This window comes from Triplophysa rosa, linkage group LG3, assembly GCF_024868665.1.
Source record: "Triplophysa rosa linkage group LG3, Trosa_1v2, whole genome shotgun sequence".
Lineage (NCBI taxonomy): Eukaryota > Metazoa > Chordata > Actinopteri > Cypriniformes > Nemacheilidae > Triplophysa > Triplophysa rosa.
Genome location: NC_079892.1, coordinates 6,769,966 through 6,794,815, shown reverse-complemented (window position 1 = coordinate 6,794,815; position 24,850 = coordinate 6,769,966). Strand labels below are relative to the sequence as shown.

The following is a 24,850-nucleotide window of genomic DNA, read 5'->3' as shown; positions in this document are numbered from 1 at the left end:
CACCCTGATCAACTGTGATATTAAAGGGGTCATGTGGCACGAATATGTGTTTTTCCGTTTCTTTGGTGTGTTACAAGTTGCCCATGCATGTATTAAACACATAAAACTGCAAAAATGAAAGTGTGGGAATAAAAGATGCATTCTATCTAAAAGCGAATGCTCACCCAGACCTGCCTGAAACGCCTAGTGTAACCACACCCCCACAAATCTACATCAGTTCATAGTATGATTTGACTAAGACCGCCTAAATGTATACGCAAGTAAGGTGGGCGCACCTGTCAGTACAATTGCTTTGGAACCTGATGTTCCAAATATGGTAAGAGGCGTTACATTTCCATCACACGCTTGCAGTATTCGACCAATCACTACGCACTGGTTAACTGGCCAATCATAGCACACCTCGCTTTTCAGAGCGATGAACTTTGTAAAAAATCTGCGTGTTTCAGAGAGGCGGGGCAAAGAGGAGATACAAACATGCACGATATGTGGAAAATACAGCGTTTTTAAACCTTAAATCGTGTATACACATAACATTACATCTAAAACAAACGATAATATTCGTTTTAGCCATGTCATATAACCCCTTTAATATATTTTGTTAAAGGTGCAGTGAACTGGCCGTTTTTATTGTTTTATACTATTGTCTGGTGTCTACTTATGACGTTCGCGTGGTTATTACATTCGAAAACATCCAAATCAATAAGTAATAGGCTATTTTCTACCCTGGTTTTGAGGCCAGCTGGAGAAAAGCTCGGTTTTTAAGGGCGGGCCGCATAGAAGACTTGGAAGTAAACACCCACTGCTGTGATTGGATAGCAGCTTGCGTAGTTGACATAGTTGGAGCCTTCTGTGAATTTGGTTAGACACGTAACGTTATGTAACGTGATTTTACTCAAATTTACGGACTTATTTCCCGGATGTGATGGCAAGGATTTGCGTATAGTTTGTATAGCCTATAGTTGTATGGTGTTTAGTGATATATGACCATACATGTCAGCATTTAAGACCCGCGAACCAGACAGAAGATCACCGCGATCGCGGGTCTCAAATGTTATAGTTTTCATGATAAATAAACAAACCGTAGACTCCCGGCCAAAATGACCCAGCACCAGAAATAATATCAAAACACTTCAAAACAGCCTCCATTATTCACAAACGGTGGATAAAACCTTGAAAAATGATATATGAGCCCGCCAAATCACAGAGATGCCGATTACAATTATTAGAAGTGACTAGAGGTCCCCAGGTAACACTATCAGGGCATATCAAGCGATCTCTAACAAAGCAATAGTGACGCATAGTACAAATATGTTTACTCACATAAATTGCTGCGACATTCCTATGGCCTTTTTCATTTTAGTCTCTCCGCAAAGACTTGTTCAAGGAATCCGCGTTGAAATGAAGCGAACAAACGCTCAATGTTTTCCCCACGTGAGCTGGAACATCTTTAAAAATGAACTTCAGCCATGCATTCCTACTGTCGGAATCCGAAGGAAGGTTAAGCAGCGACTGTGTTCTTCCACAACCAGGCACTGCACAATATTTTGCGATCTTTAACGGCATGATGCTTACACTCGCTCTATCTGGTTCTGCAGCTTGTGTTCAGTACTGTCATGCGCGAACCAGTGGGTGGGGCTCGAGAAGTAGGCGTTGATATTCTTCTGTGGAGGCGGTGTTCAACCTAAGATAGGGGCATTCCAGGACCTGCCGTTCGCTGAGCCTCGTGTCAATAACAGTTGTTATTTCAGTAACAATGGCGTTTTCAGGTCTGACACTTACAGGAGGTTCGCTTGAATACGATTCCCTCTTATATAACAAAAGCTTGGGTTAAAATTGTGGTCCTAGTTCACTGCACCTTTAATACTACATAATATTATTGTGAATTCTTTTGGCCAGTCAGTCTAAATATTGTACCACGGTTATTGCACAAGTTTTCAATTTCGTGTCCAAAGTAAACATTGTTCACCCCTGAGCTATAACCTTCAAGGTTAGAGTTCTGTATAGTCTCTTGAAGCCTGAATCATCCATCCTCTATACTCATCCGCTGTATACGAGACAGCAGCAATCAGCTTCAACTACCGGCTGTCAGTAATTGTGATCTCCACCTGACTACTGGCAGGGGCATCTGTTCTATCATCAGCACTCACCTGCTGACTGCGGTAAAGAGCACCGTATGACAAGTATTCTTTTAAAACTTTAGACCTCTCGCACCGATGTGAACCCGGGTCTCACCACACGACAGGAAGCCTCGGTGCAGCAGGACATTGATTAAAGAGCCATCAATCATCTTTTGCAGTAGATTGCATTTTGTCTCTCCTTTTTCAAGGACCTACGTGTATCTTTTTACCCTTGACTGATTTCACAACAGTGGAGCATCACTCATGTGTGGTCTGGGTCTGATGATCCGCCATCTAAAAGCATGAATCAGGTGAAATTACAGTAAAAGATCAATCTTTGATCTCTCCAGTTGCTGTTACTATAGAAAGCAAAACATCAGTTTTGTTGTTTTTGGAGTTTTCACGGTACAGATCGTCTTTGTTGGAAGAACAGAATGTGCCTAGGTCAGCCAAAAGTCGATTGTGTGTAAACACAAAACCTCTGTTCCTAAGTCTAATGCGCTGCCTAGTGCTTAGATAGGGCGCAACTTTAAAAAGTAAGGCCCGTTGCAATGCATTCTGGGATAGACTGATCTGTGAAAAATACATGTGATGCCTTAATTTAGATAGAAAACGTTTCCCTCAAATCGAAAATGATTCCGTCACTTATTCACCCTCATGTCTTTTTAAACATGTATGACTTTCTTTTACATAACACAAAAGAAGATATTTTGAAGAACGATGGCAACCAAACAACACTGACCCCCATTGACTTCAATTGTATAGACAAAACCACTGAGACATTTCTCAAAATCTCTTCTTTCTGTTCCACAGAAGAAAATTATATTTACATATACGAATTTGGCAGACTTACATTGCATGATACTATACATTCGTATTTGAGTATATGCAATCCCTAGGTTCGAACCCATGACCTTGGCATTGCTAGCGTCATGCTCTAACCACTGAGCTACAGGAAAGCTATACAAGTATAAATTAATAAATGATGACAGAATTTGGTCACACTTCAGTATAGGGGGCAATATTCGCTATTAACAAACCATTAAAGGAATAGTTCACCCAAAAATCAACTTTGTGTGATTTTTCTACTCACCCACATGACGTTAAACATGTTTAGAGAACTTCCAGCATCTTCGGAGCACAAATAAAGATATTTAGGTGACATCCGAGAGCTTTCCAGGCCTCCTCATTGAAACCCTTTAACTACGACTTTTCCCTAAATAAACTCTTAATTTGTTGCTTATTAATAGTTAGTAAGGTAGTTGTTAGGTTTAGGTAGGATTAGGGATGTAGAATATGGTCATGCAGAATATGTGCTTTATAAGTACTAATATACAGCCAATATGGCAATATTATAACCATGCTATTAACAACTAGTTAATCGTGAGAATTGCCCCCTATACCGTGTTACCCAGAATTTGTATTTTTGGGTGAACTATCCCAAGCAATTCAACCAAGTTTCTGGTTTCTTTTCCCAAAAATTGTGTTGCTGGATTCAAAACCCAAGCCTTGTATTTCTTATTTATTTTATACAGTAAGATTGAACAATAAAATTCCACAAAATAGACCTCATGCACTACACTTAAAACAAGTGTTATTACAAGTGTTATTACAACGTGTTATACCGATACATAAAATGCGACGATGTCAAAAATACTTACCGCTCAACTAAAGTTCTTAACCAAAGCAGAACAATGTTCAAGGCTCATTTTAAAAACAAACACTGCTCACGAACGGTCAACTTCACATGCAGTGGACTTGACACTCTCCTATCCAGGAAATCTCATTTCTAAAAAGTCCTGGGTGTTTACTGCATTGCACACATTTAAAGTGACCTTTAACAGAAATGCCTCTCTCTCGCCTTTTCATTGATGTTGTGAACTGGACTTTGCCATGGCTGAAACTCCACGGTATCCATTATGGGGAAGGAGGCGTCCTCAGGGAGTTCCAGGAGCCTTGGTTTCCACCGGCCGTGCTCTGGCCAACCCACTGCCAGAGAGAAAAATAGGGTTAGCTGAGGATAACTCAAACAGCGATCCGAAGGTGAGAATCATATTTAAAGCTCAGCCAAAGCCCACATAAGGGGAGACCAAATCGAATTCCCCGATACTAAAGCGCAGGGGTGCTGCAATGTCATTACGACGCGAGCTGGTTTTTGTCACAATGTTATTCTTAAGTGTCCCATTTATGCTTTGAATGTCCAATTTCTTGAAATCCTTTTTTCCTCAAATCTGTTTGAAATGCCACGTCCTTTTGTCTAAAATGAAATGTAGTTTTCACATTTGGTTGTACGAGTTGAGCCGAGGCTATACAAGGGTTTTTACCATCCTGCAATAAAGCAGTTTTTGTTTAATATTACGGTGGCTCAGGGAGCATAACAAGGTTGGGAAGGACAGGCATTGTGAATTATTGAAGATGTGTAGTCCGTGGTCCTAAGAGGTCACAGATTTGCAAACAAGATTTCAGAGCAGTAATGTGTGAAAAGCCTGCAGAAATGGAAGAGGAGGAAAATGACTTAAAAAAAAAAGTCAAGATGGGCTTCCTCAAAGTGCCGTTCGATAATCACAAATAAACCATTATGCTGCTCTTTAGCTGGGGGCTTCTTCGGACTTATTACCGCTTAAAAGCTTTGAAAAATGTCTTTTAGGTGTTTTCTCAACAACTGTCCATTGGTTTCGACTGACTTGAATATCTTTGGAATAGTTGTTTTGTATGATGCAATAAAAGCGTTGTATCTTGAGACCTCAAACTGTCCTAGCTTTCTACTATTTGATGGAAACTTGGTCTGTCTGGTCATGGTGATATTGTTAGAAGCAAGTGATATGAATACTATTGTTTCTGAGCATCTAATGATGAACTATTAAAAGAACAACACCTTAAAACCTGCAACGCCTGCTTTTGTGAATCTGAGTCTTCAAACATTTGTGCTACATTAAAGGTCCAGTATTTAATATTGAGCAGCATCTAGTGGTGAGGTTGCAAATTTCAACCAACGGCTCACTCCACCCCTCCCTTTTGAAGCACTACGGTGGCTGACACAGGACTAAGATGTCGTCACATTTTCAATTCTTTGCCAAAGGAGATGACGTATTTACGAAACACGCTCTGTAGAGCAGTTTGTCCGTTTAGGGCTACTGTAGAAACAACATGGTGAATTCCATGTGAGGGGGCCCGCAGTGTATGTAGATAGAAATAGCTCATTCTAAGATAATAAAAACATAACGCTTCATTATGTAAGGTCTTTATACACCTCTGAGGACATAGTTATGTATATTATATTGCATTTCTGTCAATAGATCCTACAAAAAATGACACACTGGAGCTGTGAACGTTTCAAATGAGATGATGTTCATAATGCCTAGAATTACCTCTATGAGCGGGTGCCAGCGGGCGATGGGTTTACGCGGATATGTCAGCATCTCATTCCAGTGGTCGCGTCCCAAACTCTGAGCTCTGTTTCCCACATGGCACACGCCAATAATCTCATTGTGACCAACACTGTAAATGAGAAGAAGTGTATAAACAACATGACCACAATAGCCCAGAAACAACATCTCTCATCAAAGTCGTGTGTATTCATAAGCACTAAAGCACTTCAGTAAAGATAACATGGTTTTAGCAAAGAGCTTTCTATAAATCATTTACTCTATGAATCGCCCGTACACTAAGTCTCCATGTCTCTCTGCATTTGGTTGTCTGTTCGTTTGTTTTATGGTGCTGATGAGATGTTGTGCTTCATTCTCCTCAAAATGGACAGTGATGCAAATCTGACACGAAGATCTCGCTGCGTTGTGATCACAAAAACTAAGAATACACTTCTGTAGTCTGTGAACACAGAGCCTGGCAAAAATGAAAAGTGTTTTCTTTTAAATGAGATTTCTTTTCAATTCGTATTGGACATGGAGCTTTCACAAGGTTTAGCTACACCGCTCGCGGTATGTTTAGGATGTGAAGTGTTTTAAAATCATAGCTTGTCTTTATTTTACATTGATCAGTAAAATCAATGCAATATTCAAAATAATAATATCTGTTTTTATTTTTTGGGGGAAAAATTGAATGGTTTTATGTTAAATTTATGCAATAATTATGTTCAAATTTTTTTCCATTGATTACATAATTTCCCCATTCCTTTCATATGCCAGTCCGGAGTATACTGTACATGTGACATTATTGTTATTTTGTGTTTGTACGTTTTGTACCATTCCGACAAAGTAAAAATACATCGGACACAAAACTTCCTATGGCAGTCATTTTTTCAGGACCATTTTTCGTAAAAATATTGAAGTCAAATATTGCAATACAATGTACAGTTGCGTATATACAGTAGTCGCAAAAAACAACAACAACAACAGGAAAATCAATAATTTCAAAATTAATTTCAAGTTTTCAGAATCCAGTCTGTGAACTACTAACAATATTTCCCCAAATTTAAATAAAAAAATTGTTTCTCTTTGCGTTTAGTTGCAGAAAATGAAAACTGGAGAAACAGGTCAAAATAAATAATTCAGATCTCAAATACTGCAAAGAAAACAAGTTCATAATTTTTATCACAGTTTTCATATGTCTTGTCATGCTGTCAGTCTTCCACATTGCTGTTGGAGGACTTTGTCAATCCTGAGGTTTGATTTTTCAATGAGGTTTGATTTAGTTGGAATGGCCACAATACATCTAGAAATGCTGATTACATGAAAATTTGGAACGGTCTCTTAATTTCTCCGCAGCTGTAGTACTACTGAAAATCAGAACTATAGTTGGTCCTGTTTTGTAAAAAAAAAATGGTACGCTTTATTTACTCTGCACCAATGGTAACAAATCACATTAGTATCTTACCGATCATAGTCCATTACTGCTATTAGAAGACTTATTTGGTCAATGTTCTCAGGTGGAACGTCAAAAACAATGGCTTCATTATAGACCGGATTAAGAGTGTTCCTCTTCGTCGACGTTTTCCTTTTCTTCAGTCTCCGGCCGTCACACATCAGAGAAACCTTTACGTAAGGATCTTAAACAGAATATATATTACTAAAACAGTCATTTGACACTGCTTGTGCACCTTTAAAAAACCCTCTGCCAGTTTCTCAAGCGTCGGTCGATTAAATCAATGCTCTTTTGGAGAGCCCAGGGTGCCCTATGTTTTAACATGTCATGTTGAGACACAAATCATTACTTCAGAGGCAATAACTCATTTAGGGGTGAGGACGTTCAGGTGCCTACCGGACGCTCCTGTGATGTCCATGGCTTTAAGATTTCTGGCTTTAATTATGGTTATAGTCAGTCGGCCGGCGGTTGGCAAGTAACAAAGAGAGAACATCAGCTCTCCCAGGTCCACATTATCCTGAAAGAGACAAACAGGAGACATTAACCGAAGGAATGATAGCATAATAGTTGACTTCAATAGGTGAGGGCAAATTAAACAGCTCATTTAAGCAATTATTCATACATACCCCATATAGGAAATGTAAATGCATTAAAAGAACATCTAATAATTGAAACAAGATTTAAAGGGACAGTACACCAAAAATAAGACATTTATGCTTATGTAATTTCAAACCCATGTTTTTTATCTGCTGAAAACAAAAATATCAAAGAGGTATAGTAAAGTATAGTACAATATAACTAAATACAGTCTGAAATTCAGGAAAGACTCAATATACTATAATGCTTAAAGATTAGATCAGTAGCAGAGAAGTGTTTCACCTCAAGGGAATCCTTCTCTTGCAATCTGCTTTCCACTCCAGCACAAACGTGCTGTTTAATTATCACATCTGAAAATAGTCACAATTTGCAGCTTTTATTTTAATTAGATATGTTCATATTGCAAACTACAAAATCAAATCATGAGCCGCAATGTAAAGAGGAGCCAACAAAGCATGACCCAAAAATAATCATGTCACATGCATAATACTCGCACGTGAAAATATCAGTCTTTATGATTTTCGATAGAGAACAATGTAAGGTATTACCATAACTGAAATGCAACCTCATATGCGGTAAACTCTGCATTTAAGCAACATCATATAAACAGCGCACCTTATGCCATACAATTAATTTGTGACCTTAAAAATACAATAAACCCACACAGCAAAATCGCCAGTGTTAAAAAAGGTCAAATTAACACTCACAGTGTATATATAATCCACACTTGGATAGTGTGGATTATACAGTATATACACTATAAGTGTTAATTTGACATTTTTAACACTGGCGATTTTGCTGTGCATAAAAATTGGGTCATTTACAGTTAAATGTTACTTTATATTAATACTTTGTATTATTGAACATATTATATGCACTAACATGGATCGATTTTGTTTATTGAGCTCAATGCACAATGCATTCTGGGATTGCCTTTCCACAATGGAAACATGCAATGACAGCTACAGTATGTCTACACTAATCCAGATACATTTTTGTAAACAACGCTCTTTGTCCAGCGTTTACTAAAAGTTGCTCATCCACACCAAACCGTCTGGAAACTCGTACATCCTTGTACTGCGCATGAATAAAATGTACGAAGCTTCGACGTGTCATTTCTGTCGGGGTTTTATTTACTTTTCGCCTTTTTTAAATGTCAAGGTAATATTGAGAAAAGTTTTTTAAATGGACAGACAACAAGATGTTTTTTGTCATGGGTCATACAACTCTATAAAGTTGCCAAAGCAAGTGAAAATGTATGCTGGGAATCACGGCAAAACAAATACAAAATAACACTGGCCTAGTGGTTTTTGGATATTTTACTGCAAAAATCGTACATACTGTGGCTTTAATCCACTTTGAGAAGCATTTTCATAAACCTTAACAAAAATAAAAAAAAAACAGTCTCAGTGTGGACGGAAAACCAAAACGGAGAAGAAAAAACAAAACGAAAATGTATGTGTATACAAGATCTTTTTTTTTTTTACAAGGCAAACCATAATAAATCTGCAACATCCTGTCAAAGCACACCTGTGCAACCTTTCACTATGTACACTTGGCATCTCACTATGCCTTGGAACACAGCCCATATTATTTGGAAAACCTCCCTGAAGCAAACCGGGGTTAAGAGCTTTGCCCTAGGGCGATCAAGTTGATTTGTTATCTTGGTAACAGTCTGATTCCTGGGTCACCATGGGTCAGCTGATTGACCGGTATCTATACTCGCCTCGAGCGTTAATGCAATGACACAACAGGATGGAGGAGCAAAAGACAGCCATACATTAATAATGAGCAAAAGTGTGTGCGAAACCCAAATGGGCCTTTAATGCACATGGCAGCCCACAGCTGCCAGAACTTTTGCGTGCTGTCAATTATTCACTGATCTATGTTAATGGACACGCTCTGCGCCGTGATCGGATGGGTGTGTAGTGCTGCTAAGAGCATGTAAGATCTCTTATCATTACTTAGCCTCCCTTATCTTTCTTCCCCGAAGAAGCGAATGATGTCAAAGTTCTCCGAGTGTTGGAGGCCCATCAAGTAAAACTTCTCCTGCATGCTGATCATAGACTCAAAAGTCGTTATTTCCGTTATAAAATAAACTGCATGACTGGTCACCACACCTCATTGGCTTTCCAAAGCTCCCTGTCAGATGTAATCATCCGTGATTGCGTGTGTTTGAGGAGCTCAAAGGGCCTGTTAAGATAGATCAGTCCCATCCCGAGCAGTTCGGAGCCCTTGGGCGTCTAGCGCAGTGGGATGCTCCATCTATTACGGTGAAGCAGAAAAGGTCATGGAAGCAGGCAGCAGATACGGGCTCATTATCTGGCCGGGTCACAGCGCTGCGTCAGGGCCTGTTGGTCATGCTGGGAGCTGTGTTCATTAATGCTCTACAGGGATCAAGCGGACAGAGATGGAACTGGTCGCAGTTACTGCTTCACAGGTCCCAGAGCTGAGATTCACTGCCAGATCAGTTCCACTCGTTCAGCATCACATTTAATCACCTCCTCATCGCAGGAACATTCAAACAGATACGTGAGATTTTTAAAACAACAGTTCACCAAAAATACAAATGATGCTATCATTTATTGTGAGATGTTCCGTGGCTTTCTTTCATTAAACCCAAGGAGATGAAAGGCAGAATGTACAGTTTTTCTCAATTCCGTGAAAGAGAACCAATTCCGTTAAAAAGGACAAAAACCGCAGAGAATGAATTTAACTGCTTAATTCAAAATAATTTCTATAGTCTTTAAAGAGGTGCCTTACGATACTACAGAAGAACTATTTTTTGCTAAATGATTCCATAAAAAAATATTTTCCTAAAAGGTTCTTCTTTAGATTATAAGTATTAAGAAAAGAAATCCTTGGAGCAAATGGTTCTTTAGGGAATGAGAAATGGCTACTCAGGCATTGCTGTGAAGAAATACATTGCTGTATTTGTAGGATATTTTTTACATTTTCACAACTTTGCATTGTTGCACAGTTGCTTTACAGATGCATTTTAGCAGTAGGGCCATGAAAAATAGTATAAGAAAAATAAAAAGAAACTGAATAAAAACTAAAATTGTAAACTACACAACTGCAAAAATGTCAGACCTCTCCAACGTAAAATTGAATTTAAACTTAATCTAAATGTTTCTGTTAACGTTTTGTACATTTAAGAAACAAACAGAAACCGTAATAATTGACAATTGTGCCAATTGAAAAATTTAGAAGCAAAAAGTCAATAGAAATATTTTAGTGGGAACTGGGAAAATGGATATTTTACAGTGACGTCATTAAATTATTTCAGATATTTAATCAAATGTACATTATCACAACTACATGTAAAATAAACATCTTTACTTCTACTATGACAGTAAATGGGGGATGAGATCTGTTTGGTTACTGACATTCTTACAAATATCTTCCTTTGTGTTTGCAGGGGTTAAAGCAAAAAATAATCCTGAGCCTGAACATTTTGCGAGGTTGCGAGAGTAGACACATACTTTATTATTTGTTATTTGTCAAACAAAAAAGAACATTATTTGAATGTTATGGCACAAGCCACATCCACAACACACAGTAATGAGACCACAGTTGGTCAAAGCAGGTTAGCATAAATGAGCCCTCAAAAAAGCAAAAGTGATCACCTTTTTGAGCTGAGGCAGATTTACGATCCATTTTTAAATTCCTGGCAAATTTTGCACTGCAAACTGTGAAACGAAAACAATATGAATTCCTATTAAAGCTATAAAGGTTACGGAGTCAGCAGTGAGTGCTTCTCTTTTCATTTGTTTGATTCATATCAACCACAAAGAATAACAGGAATATTAGGTTGCTGTCACTAATGTATTGACATCCGATTTCTTTCTCAACTTTTTACGCTCACTTCAGACAAAAACGACCATGTTTATGGTCTGTGAGTTAGGTGCAATAAGCTGTGAAAAAGTTTGAAAACGATTGAGGGCGAGTAAATAACAGAATTTTCGGGTGAACTATCCCTTTAACTCACATCAACTAAATTCTGAAGGTCAAATGAATATTTCTTAACTTTCTGAATGTTATTAATTTACATAGACTATTAATAATGAACATCAAACGGGTGATGTTTCTTAACAATTTCTATATACAGAGCACAAATTCATTGCATTTTCCCGTCCTTTTTTGATTGACAGGATATATCGGACCTGATCATTGGCTGTTTTTAAACTATTAACTGAATAGCCGATAGCATGCTTTTATCCGCCAGTGCAGACTATTGGCCGATATATTGGCGCATCTCTAATTATTACACAATATATGAAAACTATTTTTGTCCTAGCTTTTTTGGGTAGTACAATGCAGAGATAAAGACAGATAATGGCAGGATGAGAAAGGAGCAGGAGCCAGAAAGGACCACAAGCTGGGACTTGAACTACTCCACTCACCCAAAGCGCTACGGAGTCAGCGTACAGTCTACTAGACCACCGGTCCTGACTTGAAACTATTCCTTAAAACGCTGACAAACCACCATACAAATCGACCATGAGAACAGTCTTCATCACCAAGTGCACAAATACTGTTGCAAACACATCTTCCCCTAACACACCCGAAGTATTGAGCGAGATCAATAAATGTTATCCCCACAGAGCTTGATGTAATGTAGGCAGTTTGTGTTTGTTGTACAGAATAATTAGCGTCTGGGAAAGAGACTGGTCAGGGAGCAATGTAATGTTTCCTCCTGTTGCCTGGGTCTCATGCAAAGCACAACCTTCATTAAAAGAAAGGTAGTGAGGTTGACTCTTGGTGCAAATTAAACCTTAAATTGGATTCTCCTCATCAAACCAGGCCCTGGTCGCTTCATTATAAAGAAGAATGCATTGTGAGGGAACAAATACAAAGATGAAAGAAAATGCATGGGCGAATAGTTAGCCCCAAATTAAAATTCTGTCATTATTTACTCATGCCTGTGCCATTCCAAACCTTTCTGTATGACTTTCTGCAGAACCGTAAGAAGATATTTTGAAGAATGTTCTCGTTGACTTCCATTGAATGGAGACAAACCCACAAAAACATTTCAAGTCATATACAGGTTTTAATTTACATGAAGGTAATTAAATCATGACAGATTTTCATTTTAAATGAAATATCCCTTTAATATTTTTTAGTTTATACCACAGAAAACTATTGACTTATTACAACCATCAGAAAAAGCTAACATTATGACCATAAACCTGATTTTCCTTACAAATCACTTTGGATTGTCTCTTTCCCTAAGCCCTACCCTTAGGGGCGTGGCAGAGTAGGCGGAACGTGTCTTAAATGGGCGTGTCGCGTCGTTTAAGCCGGAGCAACTGCTCCAAACACTCCCTATTTTTGTGTACTAGAGATATTAAGGGTTGGACCTCATGAAACCAATTCCTCTCAGGCTAGATAATTCAATTACGGCCTTCCATCTGTAGACTATAGAATAACAGACGCCTCCTGCTCTCATGAGCACTTAAATCAAGTCAGCAGTAAAATTATGGTCACTGCGCGCCGTCAACGCAATTATAGCACTGTTGCGAAGAGGCTGAACGTGGCTCTGAGAGGAGTCTATATAGTGTTATTTATCTCCCCTCCTCCTCCCAGTGCTGCTCGCTCTTTCAGAGGCCTATTAGCAGGCACGAGTGCTGGTCACCGTCACCACATCAAAAAGAGCGAAAAGATTAATGACAGCGAGGGCAACGCAAAACGGCTTGTTAACATTTGCTTAATCGCTGATTTCCTACTGTGCAGCGAGACCGCAGGAAACGCTAATAATATACTGACGCTTGGTTACTTGATTTTCGGTCAGTTGTGTCATTCTGCGTATGATTCTTTCTTCTGTGAAGCACAAAAGAAGATATTTCGAGAAATGTCTCAGTGGTTTTGTGCCCAAACAATAGAAGTTAATGGGGGTCCAGTGTTGTAAGGTTGCCAACATTTTTTTTAAATATCTTCTTTTGTGTTCTGCAGAAGAAAGTAAGTTATACAGGTTTGGAATGACATGAGGATGAGTAAAATTGTGACAGAAGTTTTATTTTTGGGTGCCGTTTAAAGGTCCTGTGTATGAAATATAGCTACATCTAGTGATGAGGTTGTGAATAGCAACCAACGGCTCACTCCACACCTCCCTTTTGAAGCACTACGGTGGCTGACACAGAACTAAGATGTCGTCACGTTATCACTTCTTTGACAAAGGAGATAACGTATTTACGAAACACGCTCTGTAGAGCAGTTTGTCCGTTTAGGGACCCGCGGTGTATGTAGATAGAAACAGCTCATTCTAAGGTAATAAAAACATGATGCTTCATTATGTAAGGTCTTTATACACCTCTAAAGACATAGTTATGTATATTATATAGCATTTCTATCAACAGATCCTCCAAAAAATGACACATCTTTAAGTTATACAGGAACGACACAAGGTAAATGTATTGTGATTAAAGGTGAATCCGACAGCAGATTCAATAGCACTAAATCCCGCTGATTGACCTTTTAGTCTTCCGGATTAGAGACCCCTCATTCATTCTCTACCCAGCTGGGTGGAACGGATTGGCCTTTTCGTACATTAACTAGCTCGTGTTTTATTTATAGGCAGACCTAAATTACACCTGGAAGAGATCTGAGCAAACATTATTATTCATTCAGATCAGAACGCAGATTACTCGGGATCAAAACCCAAAGGGTAATGCTGCTTTTCTAAGGTCTGATATTCAAAAGTTGCATTTGAATTAAGTCTTTGTATGTCATGCATCCTGTTCTGTGGATTGCATTTCATTTCAATCTAAGACCGGCTGCGCTCTTGGAACGCTCATGCATTTTTAACAAGTTCTACATGGAATCTCTAAGTAATACAAAGAGTTAGCAGTGATGCGGAGACCAGTGACATCGGTCCGACACTGTTAGCTGATCTGCAATGATGCCAATTATATACAAATTAACCTGCTATAATTCATTTATACGGTAAGCTGAAAGATATAGATAAATGGTACAAAATATCATTTGGGATTGTTTGCTTTGAAATATTCATCACAGTTGGGCTTTATTCAATAACGCTGTGTAAACATGATTTATCATAATCAGGGTAAAGCCGGATTTCCATTTTTAAAGTTGTCTTTAAGTATTTCCTTTATGATTATATGCGATTAACTAACAAACACCAAACATCAGTTGTTTTAGTTTATATAATAATGCCTGAATCATGTATGCTACCTATTAAATAAACATACAATTTTGTTCACGTAAGTTATGGTAGATATACACTCCTGCAAAATAATTAATGCATGGGTTGCACATGTGGCTTGTGTTCCCGAGCTGGCCTTCCCTAGAGGTATGGCCCAATTCTATATACTCAAACAGCATATGATGCTCGCTTTGATGCTAACCTCCACATCTCTGATAAAACACACTGCTATCAGCGCTTTGGAAAAATGATTTAAGCTTTAAAAAGAATTTAAACTGACATGTAAGTATCCATTTAAAAAGACATGAGAATATTTTCATATTTAAACAATATTTTATGTTTTGGTTGAAAAAAAACATCACCCAAATATGAAAATTCTGTTATAAGTTACTTACCCGGATGTCAATCAAAACCCCTTCTCTCTTCTGTGGAACACCATATAAAAGTTATCATATCGTGTTCAACTTTCACCAAAAACAAATGTAATGTTGCTTATGTTGTTCATGAAACACATAAACTCGTTCTATCTCGTGTGATGGCTTTTACTACCAGACAGTTGGGACAAGTTCTCCTGTGAGACTGAGGTTTGAGACGGATCAATTTCCCACAGTCAGAAATCTACCCTGGCCTCCATTTAAAACAATAAACCTGAAACCGCTGTATATTGGTGTCAGTGCAACTGCTCCAGCTATTTCAAATGTGGGTCATCCCTACATGGGCCAAGTGTGATTATGAAATATTCACGCCTCTGAAAGAATATTTTAATGTTGCCATCTCTGAAGCATTAAAGTGATCCACAGAGAAAGAAAACTATCCTTTGGTTGTACAGTACCTTCAGTACAACCATTAAATGCTTCCATTATACGTGACTAAGGATTATTTGACTTCAGAGCAGTCACATGGGTCTTATAATCATCTGTAGAGAAGAATACAGATATATTTTCAACAATGCAATGTTTCTTGATATCAAGATTATTATAATCCTAACAAATAGACATAATAGTGTCAAAACTTATATGAATATTATATTATTCATTGGTGTATTTTCAAAGCTGTATCAAATTGATATCTATATTTTTTATACGACAACATAAAATATTGAACAATATTATAAATCTTGACACAGCTATGTCTGTTCAACAAATACCTACAAGTTTTGTTATCTTCGTAGGGACTTGCCATAGACCGTTGTTTTTATACGGATTAGTATTTTCTATCCCCTACCCCAGACCACACCCCTAAAGCTAACCCTCACAGAAACGTTTATACATTTTACACTTTCAAATAAGCCTCATTTAGTACAGAGGATTTCAAACTTTTTCATGCTAAGGACCCCCAAATATGATGACCCTTTTGCGAGGGACCCCCTCCTGAAATACATAACTATTGTATTTGTATAAAGAAGCATTTCAACTGTTAGACAAATAGTAAGTGTGATATTGTAAAGACAACATTTTGTTTGTAGAAAAGAAAGCATAGAATTTTACGTTTGCTGTCTTTTGTTTTTAAAAAAATTCTAGGGACCCCTAAGAACATTATGGAGGCCCCCTGGGAGTCCCCAGAGCCCAGTTAGAAAACCCCTGATTTAGTACATTTTTATGATCGGTTTCCCTTGTGAGGACCGCTGGATGCTCCCCACAATGTAGCTGATCTTAGTTTTTACTATCATTGGGCAATGGGCATACACACAAAAAGTACTTCTCTCAAGTACATTTTCAAGTATCTGTACTTTGTTTTTACTTTGGAAAAATGTTACTTTGCTACATTATATAGCATATAGGATTCATACTTTTTACTCCACTACATTTCATAAATACATAATACTTAAGTAGATTAAAAACCCACAAATTTCTTACTTTTACTGAAGTATTTTACTCATTTTCCTCAAATGTAGTGGCGTTAAACGTATTATATACTGTATGCTTCATAATGTAGTGAAGTAATATTTTTCCAAAATACAACACTCTGATAAAGTTCAGATACTTGAAAAATGTAGAGTAGAATAAAAGTAGTCCACGTCTGCACGCACACACACACACACACACACACACACGCACACACGCACGCACGCACACCTCAATTTTGGTCCCCGCGGTGACACGAGTCCCCATGTGTTGGTGTGCATTCAGGTTTAGGTCCCCACTGGGATATAAAAACAAGGCCACCACACGCACGCGCACACACACACACACACACGCACGCACGCACGCACGCACGCACGCACACACACACACACACACACACACACACAGGCAGATTGTTCCATAATTACTCAAAAACATGGTCAGGCTTAACTCCATTACTAAAGGATTTCTAAATTTTGCAAATCATAAACATTTTCCAATGGCGCTCATCCAATTAGATGCTGATTTACGTTCTGCTGTCAAAGGAGTTTACTACATTATAAAGTTTTATGTTAGGGAGTTTATTCCTATGTTTGGATTAATTTAACCAGACACTATCATCAATGCACAAATTACCAGCATAGATTTCCAATTCCAGTCTTCTCTACACGGACAGCGTCATCTTGAGTCATGCACTCAAAGCCTGCAGTGTTACAACATGACGGTACGTTCACCGGCTACTGTATTACAACCTACACACAAAACAGCCTTACAACAAATAAATGGCCTTTCAATTCACTGGCTTTTCCTCTATTGTTCATGCTCCTCCCATCATTCAATTCAACTTCCTGTGTGGTGCTGTCAACTAAAATGAATTATGAATCAACAGGAACGCATTTAGAAATGTTGAACTTTGACCGTTATATAGACGCATCACACTTCAGACTTACCGCACTAACATAAACGATATCCCTGCACAGCCTGGTTTCCTGCGGAAAGTCCGGTAAGTCCAGGAAGTTGTCCACCACCACTTGGCCAATGACATCGTGACGTGAGAAGCGGTCAAAGTCATACACGCTGAAGTGTAGCTTGCGGGTGGGCAGCTCGGCGTACTCCACAGGAAATAGAAAAACCTCGTCGAAGATGGGGTTTAGAGTCTTGCGGTGCACCTTGGTCTGATGTTTGGTTTTGCGGTCCGGGAGAAGGTAGATCTTTACATACGGGTCGGACGTTCCGGTAAAGTCCTTGGCAGGTAGATCTTGGGCCTTATGGATCTTCACGATGAGCTGCTCTAAATCACAGTCGTATTTGATGATGAAATGCAGACGACCGCAGCTGTCCGCTCGCCTGCCGTCATCCGCGTCGACAGAACGCTGCTTGTACAGCTCAGGCTTAATGCTGCCCAGGCCCGGACCCGTTATGGACTCCTGTCTCTGGAACTGGGCCATGTTGAAATCAGGGTTGGAGACATTCATTTGTCTCCGGATGGAATTGTGCCTGATGCGGGAAGAAAGCGTTAGCATTTCTCATGTGGGTGGATCTCAATTACCCTATTTGCTAGCTTCGTGATACTTAGCATCTTCTTCATAACTAGACTGAGAGGAACTTTAATTAAAGCTGAAGGTCACCGAGGACCACGCTGTCTGACAAATGCCAACTGGGAATTGCTAAATGAATATCAATGGCTGGCGATTAGGACAGATGAAGTCGGGAAAACATGGCTCACCTGACAGATGAGGTCGGCTCGGTTATTTGTCGCTGTACGCGAGCTACGTGGATGTGATTGAGCTCCCTGGCCTTACACTGGGCCTCCAGGTGGATGTCCGGGGACGTATGACTGATCTTCATGGACGACTCTGGAAGCACCATTGGGGCGGAAGGATCTTTCTCAAAGTCTTCGCTATATTCCCGCTCCAGACCTTCCACCTCGGTCAGGACGGGCTGCTGTTCTCCCTGGTGGTCCTTTAGACCGGGCAGGAAGCGATCGCGCCATGGGACCCAGAACAGCTTCCATGACACGAAGAGGGAGACGGCGAATAGCGCGAGGCCACATGTTGTCACCAAGAGGGACAGCAGGCTTATAGACACATCTGGAACAAAGAAAGACAAAGCTAGTCATTGGATAGTCAGCAAAACAAAACAAAATTCAAACCTGTGTGACTTTTTTTTAAATGTCGGTAACCAAACCACGGCGGTACCCACTGACTTGCATTGTTTTTGCATCCATGCCGTCGTTGTTCGGTTACCAACATTCTTCAAAATATCTTCTTTTGTGTTTTGCAGAAGAATTAAGTTTATCAAAGGTTTGAAATGACAAGAGGTAAGTAAATGATGACAGAACTTTCAATTTTGGGTGAACTATCAATTCAATTAAGAAAACCAGCTCCAGGAAAGTAAAGACATTCTGAAGTCTGTTATGCAATGAAATATGAAAGATTTGATGATTCATACAATGTTATTACCACTTTTCACATATCCCGCAATCAAGATACTATATGCAATTTAGTAGGGGGGAGGTCTCCAATACAATATCTGGGTTAGAGTTAAATCATAATTCTAGCTGCTGAATGCACCCCTCGAGATGGTTTCTCTGAGTTAGGCCACCCAGGCAGAGAAGCTTTTAGTGTGGACTGAATGAATCCCTGTCAGACTGTTCTTCCTCTTGCTTTCTACTCTCTCTATACCGAAGATAAAGAAAATACATATGTTCAGACGACTTCTTTTTCATACAATGGTAGTAAATGATGACTAGAGACTGTCAAAAAAAATGAAACCATTTTAAAATCATATTCCAACAACCAAAAGACCAAAAGTAAAGAACTGTTGCGTGAACTGTTACGACAGGATCAAAAACAATGGAAATAATATTATAAAGGAAATATATTATGAATAATACAAATACCCCAAAAATAACCTATTGTTGTTACCATTATAAATATGCTAAACATGGATTTTGAGGGGTTTCATGTAAAGTCGTGACGTAAAAAAATCTTTTGTTTCTTATAATAACAAAGAACATGTTACAGTTTCCAAAAAATCATTGCACCAAGATATCAAATGCTATTCTACTCCAGATTTGGCTGTACTGAAATTTCATGACTGCTCATAAAAATGAGCACACTTCATTGGACAAAACCGATCTTCCCACAGGCTTCATACTGGCAAAACATAAATTAAATGGATTCTTCATCTTTTTTTAATGCTGTCAACGTGTAATGCTTATTACAATCATGTTTATTAGCATTCAGCAATGTTCCATAGACTCTGTGGGATATCAATAACACCCCAAATTAACCAATGGCTTTATTTATGTAATACTGCACTGATCTACAATATGAGCACGATATTCAGCACATTCAAAACATCTCTAGTTGTGGGTGAATTGTCATGAAAAAAGAGAGCCATGAGAACAATGTGATATCTAAAAACACTGTATATTTTGTGGCTAGTATGAGTATTAAAATAAACTCGAGATGAGTTCAACCAGCACTAAAAAGAAACACCACCCCTCAGGTTAAGATACAAACATATAATATGAATAAATGATGCAACAGAGAACATACTCCGACAAGCTGCTTTCCTGGGACACATATTCAGTGCAATAACATTTCATGCATATTGTTTATGTGAGAGACTTTTAAGGTAAGCTACGGCAAACAGGAGACCAAACTTAAAGGGATAGTTCGCTTTCAAAATAAACATTTTGTTTACGCTTGTCATTTATCTCTTGTCATTTCAAACCTGTATAACTTTCTTTCTTCTGCAGAACACAAAAGAAGATATTTTGAAGAATGCTGATAACAGAAAACCGTTGGTCCACTTTGATTTGCATTGTTTTTGTCAATGGGGACCAACGTTTTTTGTTTACCAACATTTTTCAAATATCATCTTTTGTGTTTTGCACAAGAAGGAAAATCACACATGACAACATGGTGAGTAAATGATAAATTGACAACAAAATGACAACAGGGTGAGTAAATGATGACAGAATTTTCATTTTGAAGATGAACTATTTTTTTAAAGGGGTCATATGTGCGAATAGGTGTTTTTATGTGTCTTTGGTGTGTTATAAGTTGCCCATGCTTGTATTAGACACGTAAAATTGCTAAAATGTAAGTGTCGGAACATCTATCTCAAAGCGAATGCTCACCCAGACCTGCCTGAAATGCCTCGTGTAACCACACCCCCACAAATCTCCGTCAGTTCGTGGTATGATTTCACTAAGACCGCCCAAATGTATATGCAAGTAAGGTGGGCGCACCTGTTAGTACAATTGCTTTGGAACATGATGTTCCAAATATGGTAAGAGGCGTTACATTTCTGTCATACGCTTGCAGTATTCGACCAATCACTATGCACTGGTTAACTGGCCAATCATAGCACACCTCGCTTTTCAGAGCGATGAGCTTTGTAAAAAATCTGCACGTTTCAGAGAGGCGCGGGGCAAAGAGGAGATACAAACATGCACGGTACGTGGAAAATACAGCGTTTTTTAACCTTAAATCGTGTATACACATTACAATACATCTAAAACAAACGATAATATTCGTTTTAGCCCTGTCATATCACCCCTTTAACTCTGCACACAAAATAACAAATATCACTTAATCCATGCAATGTAGGTTAAACAGTGTATATTAAATATCACAGAGTGTTTCAATGCAAATTCAATGAAAAATCACTAATAGGCTACTTCAACTGGACCACTAGTAGTAATAAAGAAGAAATTTTCTAATTTTTGTCAAAGAAAATGTTGATACTACATAGATTCATGCTAATGCCAAACAGAGAATTATGATGCAGTTTATTTAAAAATAAGTTGTACATGTGAATTTTCTTCACAAAGTCTTCAAAAGACTGATCCATCACTATGGAAACATCTTCATCTTACACCTGCGTCAGTTACAATTATAGAATCAAGAGTTTGTACAAAACACGACAGTTTAAAAGTGATTTTCCAAAGCATGTATTGTGTAAATTCTTAACACGATCCTACAAGACACAAAATCTGTTTGTGTCAAGCTATGACATCACAAGTGCCCATATTTGACCCAACCATGGGTTGAAAACCCAGACTTTTTTACAGTGTAAATGTATGTATACATTGTTATGATGTGGGAGAAGAGAGAGCGGTCAATTTTGAGGGCAGAGCTTCTGAGAGTTTCTCAGAAATCGCTCACTGCATGTTCAAGACCCCAATTCTGAGTAAATCTGAATGTCTACAAAAGTTGCACTTGCCACAAACTTTTTCAGGGCCGTTGCCTTGCATTCAGATGAAAAAAGATTCATTCTTTGGATTTAAAGTGTCAGGTGGATTATAGCTAGATGGACTTGACAAATTGCCTTTCAATTTGCATGTTCATTTTAGTAAGCCAGACACGTTGTACTAGATGTGGGATCAGAATGTTTTTTGTTATGCATCTCTGAGCAGGTGTCCGCTTGAACATCAGCAGGTGTTAATGACTGTGTTGTCATCTCACGCGTGTTGCTTTATGTGTATCTGTTCACAAATAGCGCACTATAAGTGTTATGACCACATATATGCATTTACTGTAGGTAGGTAGTCTGAAGGACCATATTGACCCATCTCATCTATTTTTATTTCCACTTTTGTAAATAAGATTCAAAATGCAGGTGTCGGATCGAAGATGCTAGCAGCTGTTAGCCAACCAGACAGGACCTGGAGAGACTTTTCAAAGATTTGATGGAAAGATGCAACATTTATTTTCACCACAGAGGGTGAAATATCAAACAGACTCATGACAGTCCAGATGTCACCTGTAGTGGAACCTGCTGTTTTCTAGGTATAGGTGAGAATAGCTATGAATAAATATGACTCACCAAATAACACAGAACACTCACAGTCAATAGACTTTCAAAATTGCTCATAGACTTGCCCCTGTGTGACTTAGATACTGTTTGACAAGCGGTGTTTGCGCATTCAGTGACATAAACCTGTCAATGCGCTTTCTCACCTTGTCATCTGAATTATCCATATGTCATCCATTAGGGCGATACAGATGTTATAACCTCTCAAAGTCCCTCGGGTTCTATTACAAAAGACTTCTCACCTTACAGCCACTTTGCAGTGCACATGAATTCCCAACAGACTAAGAGTATATTTACTGGGTTACTCAGCTGTTCCCTTTCATTAAATTCTTGTACAATCTGTCTTGAGGGACCGAACTGCTTGCACGAATCCTTCTCTCGTGGGTGCGAAGGGGCCTAGTGTTAGCGGATGTCAATGCAGGGTAATCGCAGAGGATAAAGAATGTGTACAGAGCAGCTGGGTGGGGTGGAATCTTAATGGCTCCTTGTCAACCGATATAGATCTAGGTCTATCTGAGGAGAATCTGAGGAGTTTTGATGTATGACTGGAGGTTCTGCGAGACATACGTTTAGTTAGAAGCCTATATAATATGCATAGAATCAAACGAAACTATTTCTGTTCCCTTGACAGGTAGTTATGGAGATTCACATCCCCGTCGAGCCCCGCAGGAACGCTGAATATAAAATAGTTTAATGCTTAATTTACCTTCAGTATGCATAAACAAATAAAAAGGGTCTCGATGTTCTTGTTGGAATTGTAGGCCTAAAATTTCGCAATATGCTGCTGAATTAAATCCGAATGTGGGCTGCATTTCCAAATGGTGAGCTCCAGGACAGCTCTAAATGGACCATTAATACCAGACTGTGGGGAATGATAGTGGGTGCGTATGCAGATCTACTTTCTATCTTAATATTGAGGTGACAATGTTAACGATGAAAAGAAAATTTAAGTTAAAATGTAATTCAAATAAATACATATGAATTTAAAATCGAGACCCAAACAAACAATGACAATCGCTGTATATCATAGCTAATTTTAAAAAATGCTGTTAATGTCATTTAAGGGGTGGGGTACAGTTTGTCAGACAAACTCCATCTTTATCAATGCACACTGACAATTATGCGACCGCATAAATACACACATTTCGTTGTTTTAAAACGTAAAAAAACTTTATAGCACGTACAATATTCCACGATGCTTTCACAACAAGTTTTTCTTTACGGTAAACCAATGTAATTGATCCGTGCGGCTGCATTGTAATCCGCTTTAATGCGAGTTGGGGCGTTTTCGAATAGTTACGATAAACACAACCTCACCGACACAACATAATACTTCAAAGTATTTAACGTTACCCGAGTCTGAATATCTCGGTCTCCCCAGGTCGCGAAAATAGTATGTGAAATCCAAACAGTTGTCATCCTGCACTTCTCCTCTCGAGCAGAGGTCGGTCAGCAGCTCCAGCGCCTTTCCACAAATCTCATCCTCTCTGTCTCCAGGCATTTCCCACCAGCATCCTTCTGACTTAAATATCCTATATAACGCCTACAGAGACTCCGCTGACCGCAAACCCGAGCCTCTGAAAGTGCTCTTCATGTTTGCTGACACAATCCCATAAGGAAAGTTGAATCGAACGGTGTTCAGTCAGTGGCGTTTAGTTCAAGCCCACAACTTTGCACATGTGCGCGTGACTACAGATGTGCGCGTGACTACAGATGTGCGCATAGTGCTGGTTAAGTGTCGTTTAAAGCAGGTTGACACTGGTTGAATTCATTCGGGTGGGTTACGTACTGTCCGCAAAGTGTTGCTGCTGAGTCGCATCTTCGTGAATGAGAGCTCGAGCTGGCTCGCATCGCTCTCGTGCACCCTTATGTGGTGTTCCTGCCAATCTAATACGGCTCCTCCCACAACAGACTTCTATTGCCCATTTGGTTACTAAATCCCACTTGCAATCTCTAAATCCTTGATAAATAACTCGAGTTGGAGAAAAATAGGGAAATTGGGAAAAACCCAAAATGCTGTCCCAATGTCATAAGAAAGTAACTTTTTGAGCAGTTTGCAAGACGTACGTTACTATTTTGTAAGCTGTACAACGCCAGGGTTCCGTCGAATTGTCCTACACCGTCCTCAATCACTTCCTGTTTGCGGTTTTGTTGTTCTTTTGCATATTTAATTCAAATATAATGTTCGTTTAACATTGTATTTTATTCGATCAATTTGTTTAATGTTAAAAAACTAAAGTTCTGCTTAAGAGACTGCTAAAGAGTGCTTCTGGACCAGATTTGGGGAATAAAATGAATTTCATGAAATTATTTTATTTTGAGTGTCTGCAAATGTTGGCCATGTGATCAGGTGACAAATGTCAAAAACCAAAAAAAAAAAAAAATTTTTTAAATGGAGGACAAAAGATTTCCCACATGACCCATGTGACTAAAAAATCCAACTACACACTAATGAGCAGAGTCAATGAATAAATATGTCA

The 24,850-nt window shown here is 38.8% G+C and overlaps 1 protein-coding gene across 1 annotated transcript; it reads right to left on the bottom strand.

Moving 5' to 3' along the window:
* Positions 1–3,623: 3,623 nt before the first annotated feature.
* Positions 3,624–24,222, bottom strand: syt9b (synaptotagmin IXb). Its single transcript, XM_057330430.1, has 7 exons — positions 23,724–24,222; positions 18,268–18,631; positions 17,492–18,038; positions 7,332–7,452; positions 6,948–7,119; positions 5,486–5,615; positions 3,624–4,106 (listed from the first exon to the last, which is right to left on the bottom strand). The coding sequence occupies exons 1-7, from the start codon at positions 23,869–23,871 to the stop codon at positions 4,035–4,037; spliced, it is 1,554 nt and encodes a 517-aa protein (XP_057186413.1). The 5' UTR covers positions 23,872–24,222; the 3' UTR covers positions 3,624–4,034.
* Between the last annotated feature and the right edge of the window lie 628 nt (positions 24,223–24,850).

Coding starts and splice junctions, on each gene's coding strand:
- syt9b (XM_057330430.1), bottom strand. CDS start 23,871: ATGCCTGGAGACAGAGAGGATGAGATTTGTGGAAAGGCGCTGGAGCTG. Junction 18,632..23,723: donor ACCGAGATATTCAGACTCGG/GTAACGTTAAAT, acceptor TCTTTGTTCCAG/ATGTGTCTATAAGCCTGCTG. Junction 18,039..18,267: donor GAGCCGACCTCATCTGTCAG/GTGAGCCATGTT, acceptor TTCCCGCATCAG/GCACAATTCCATCCGGAGAC.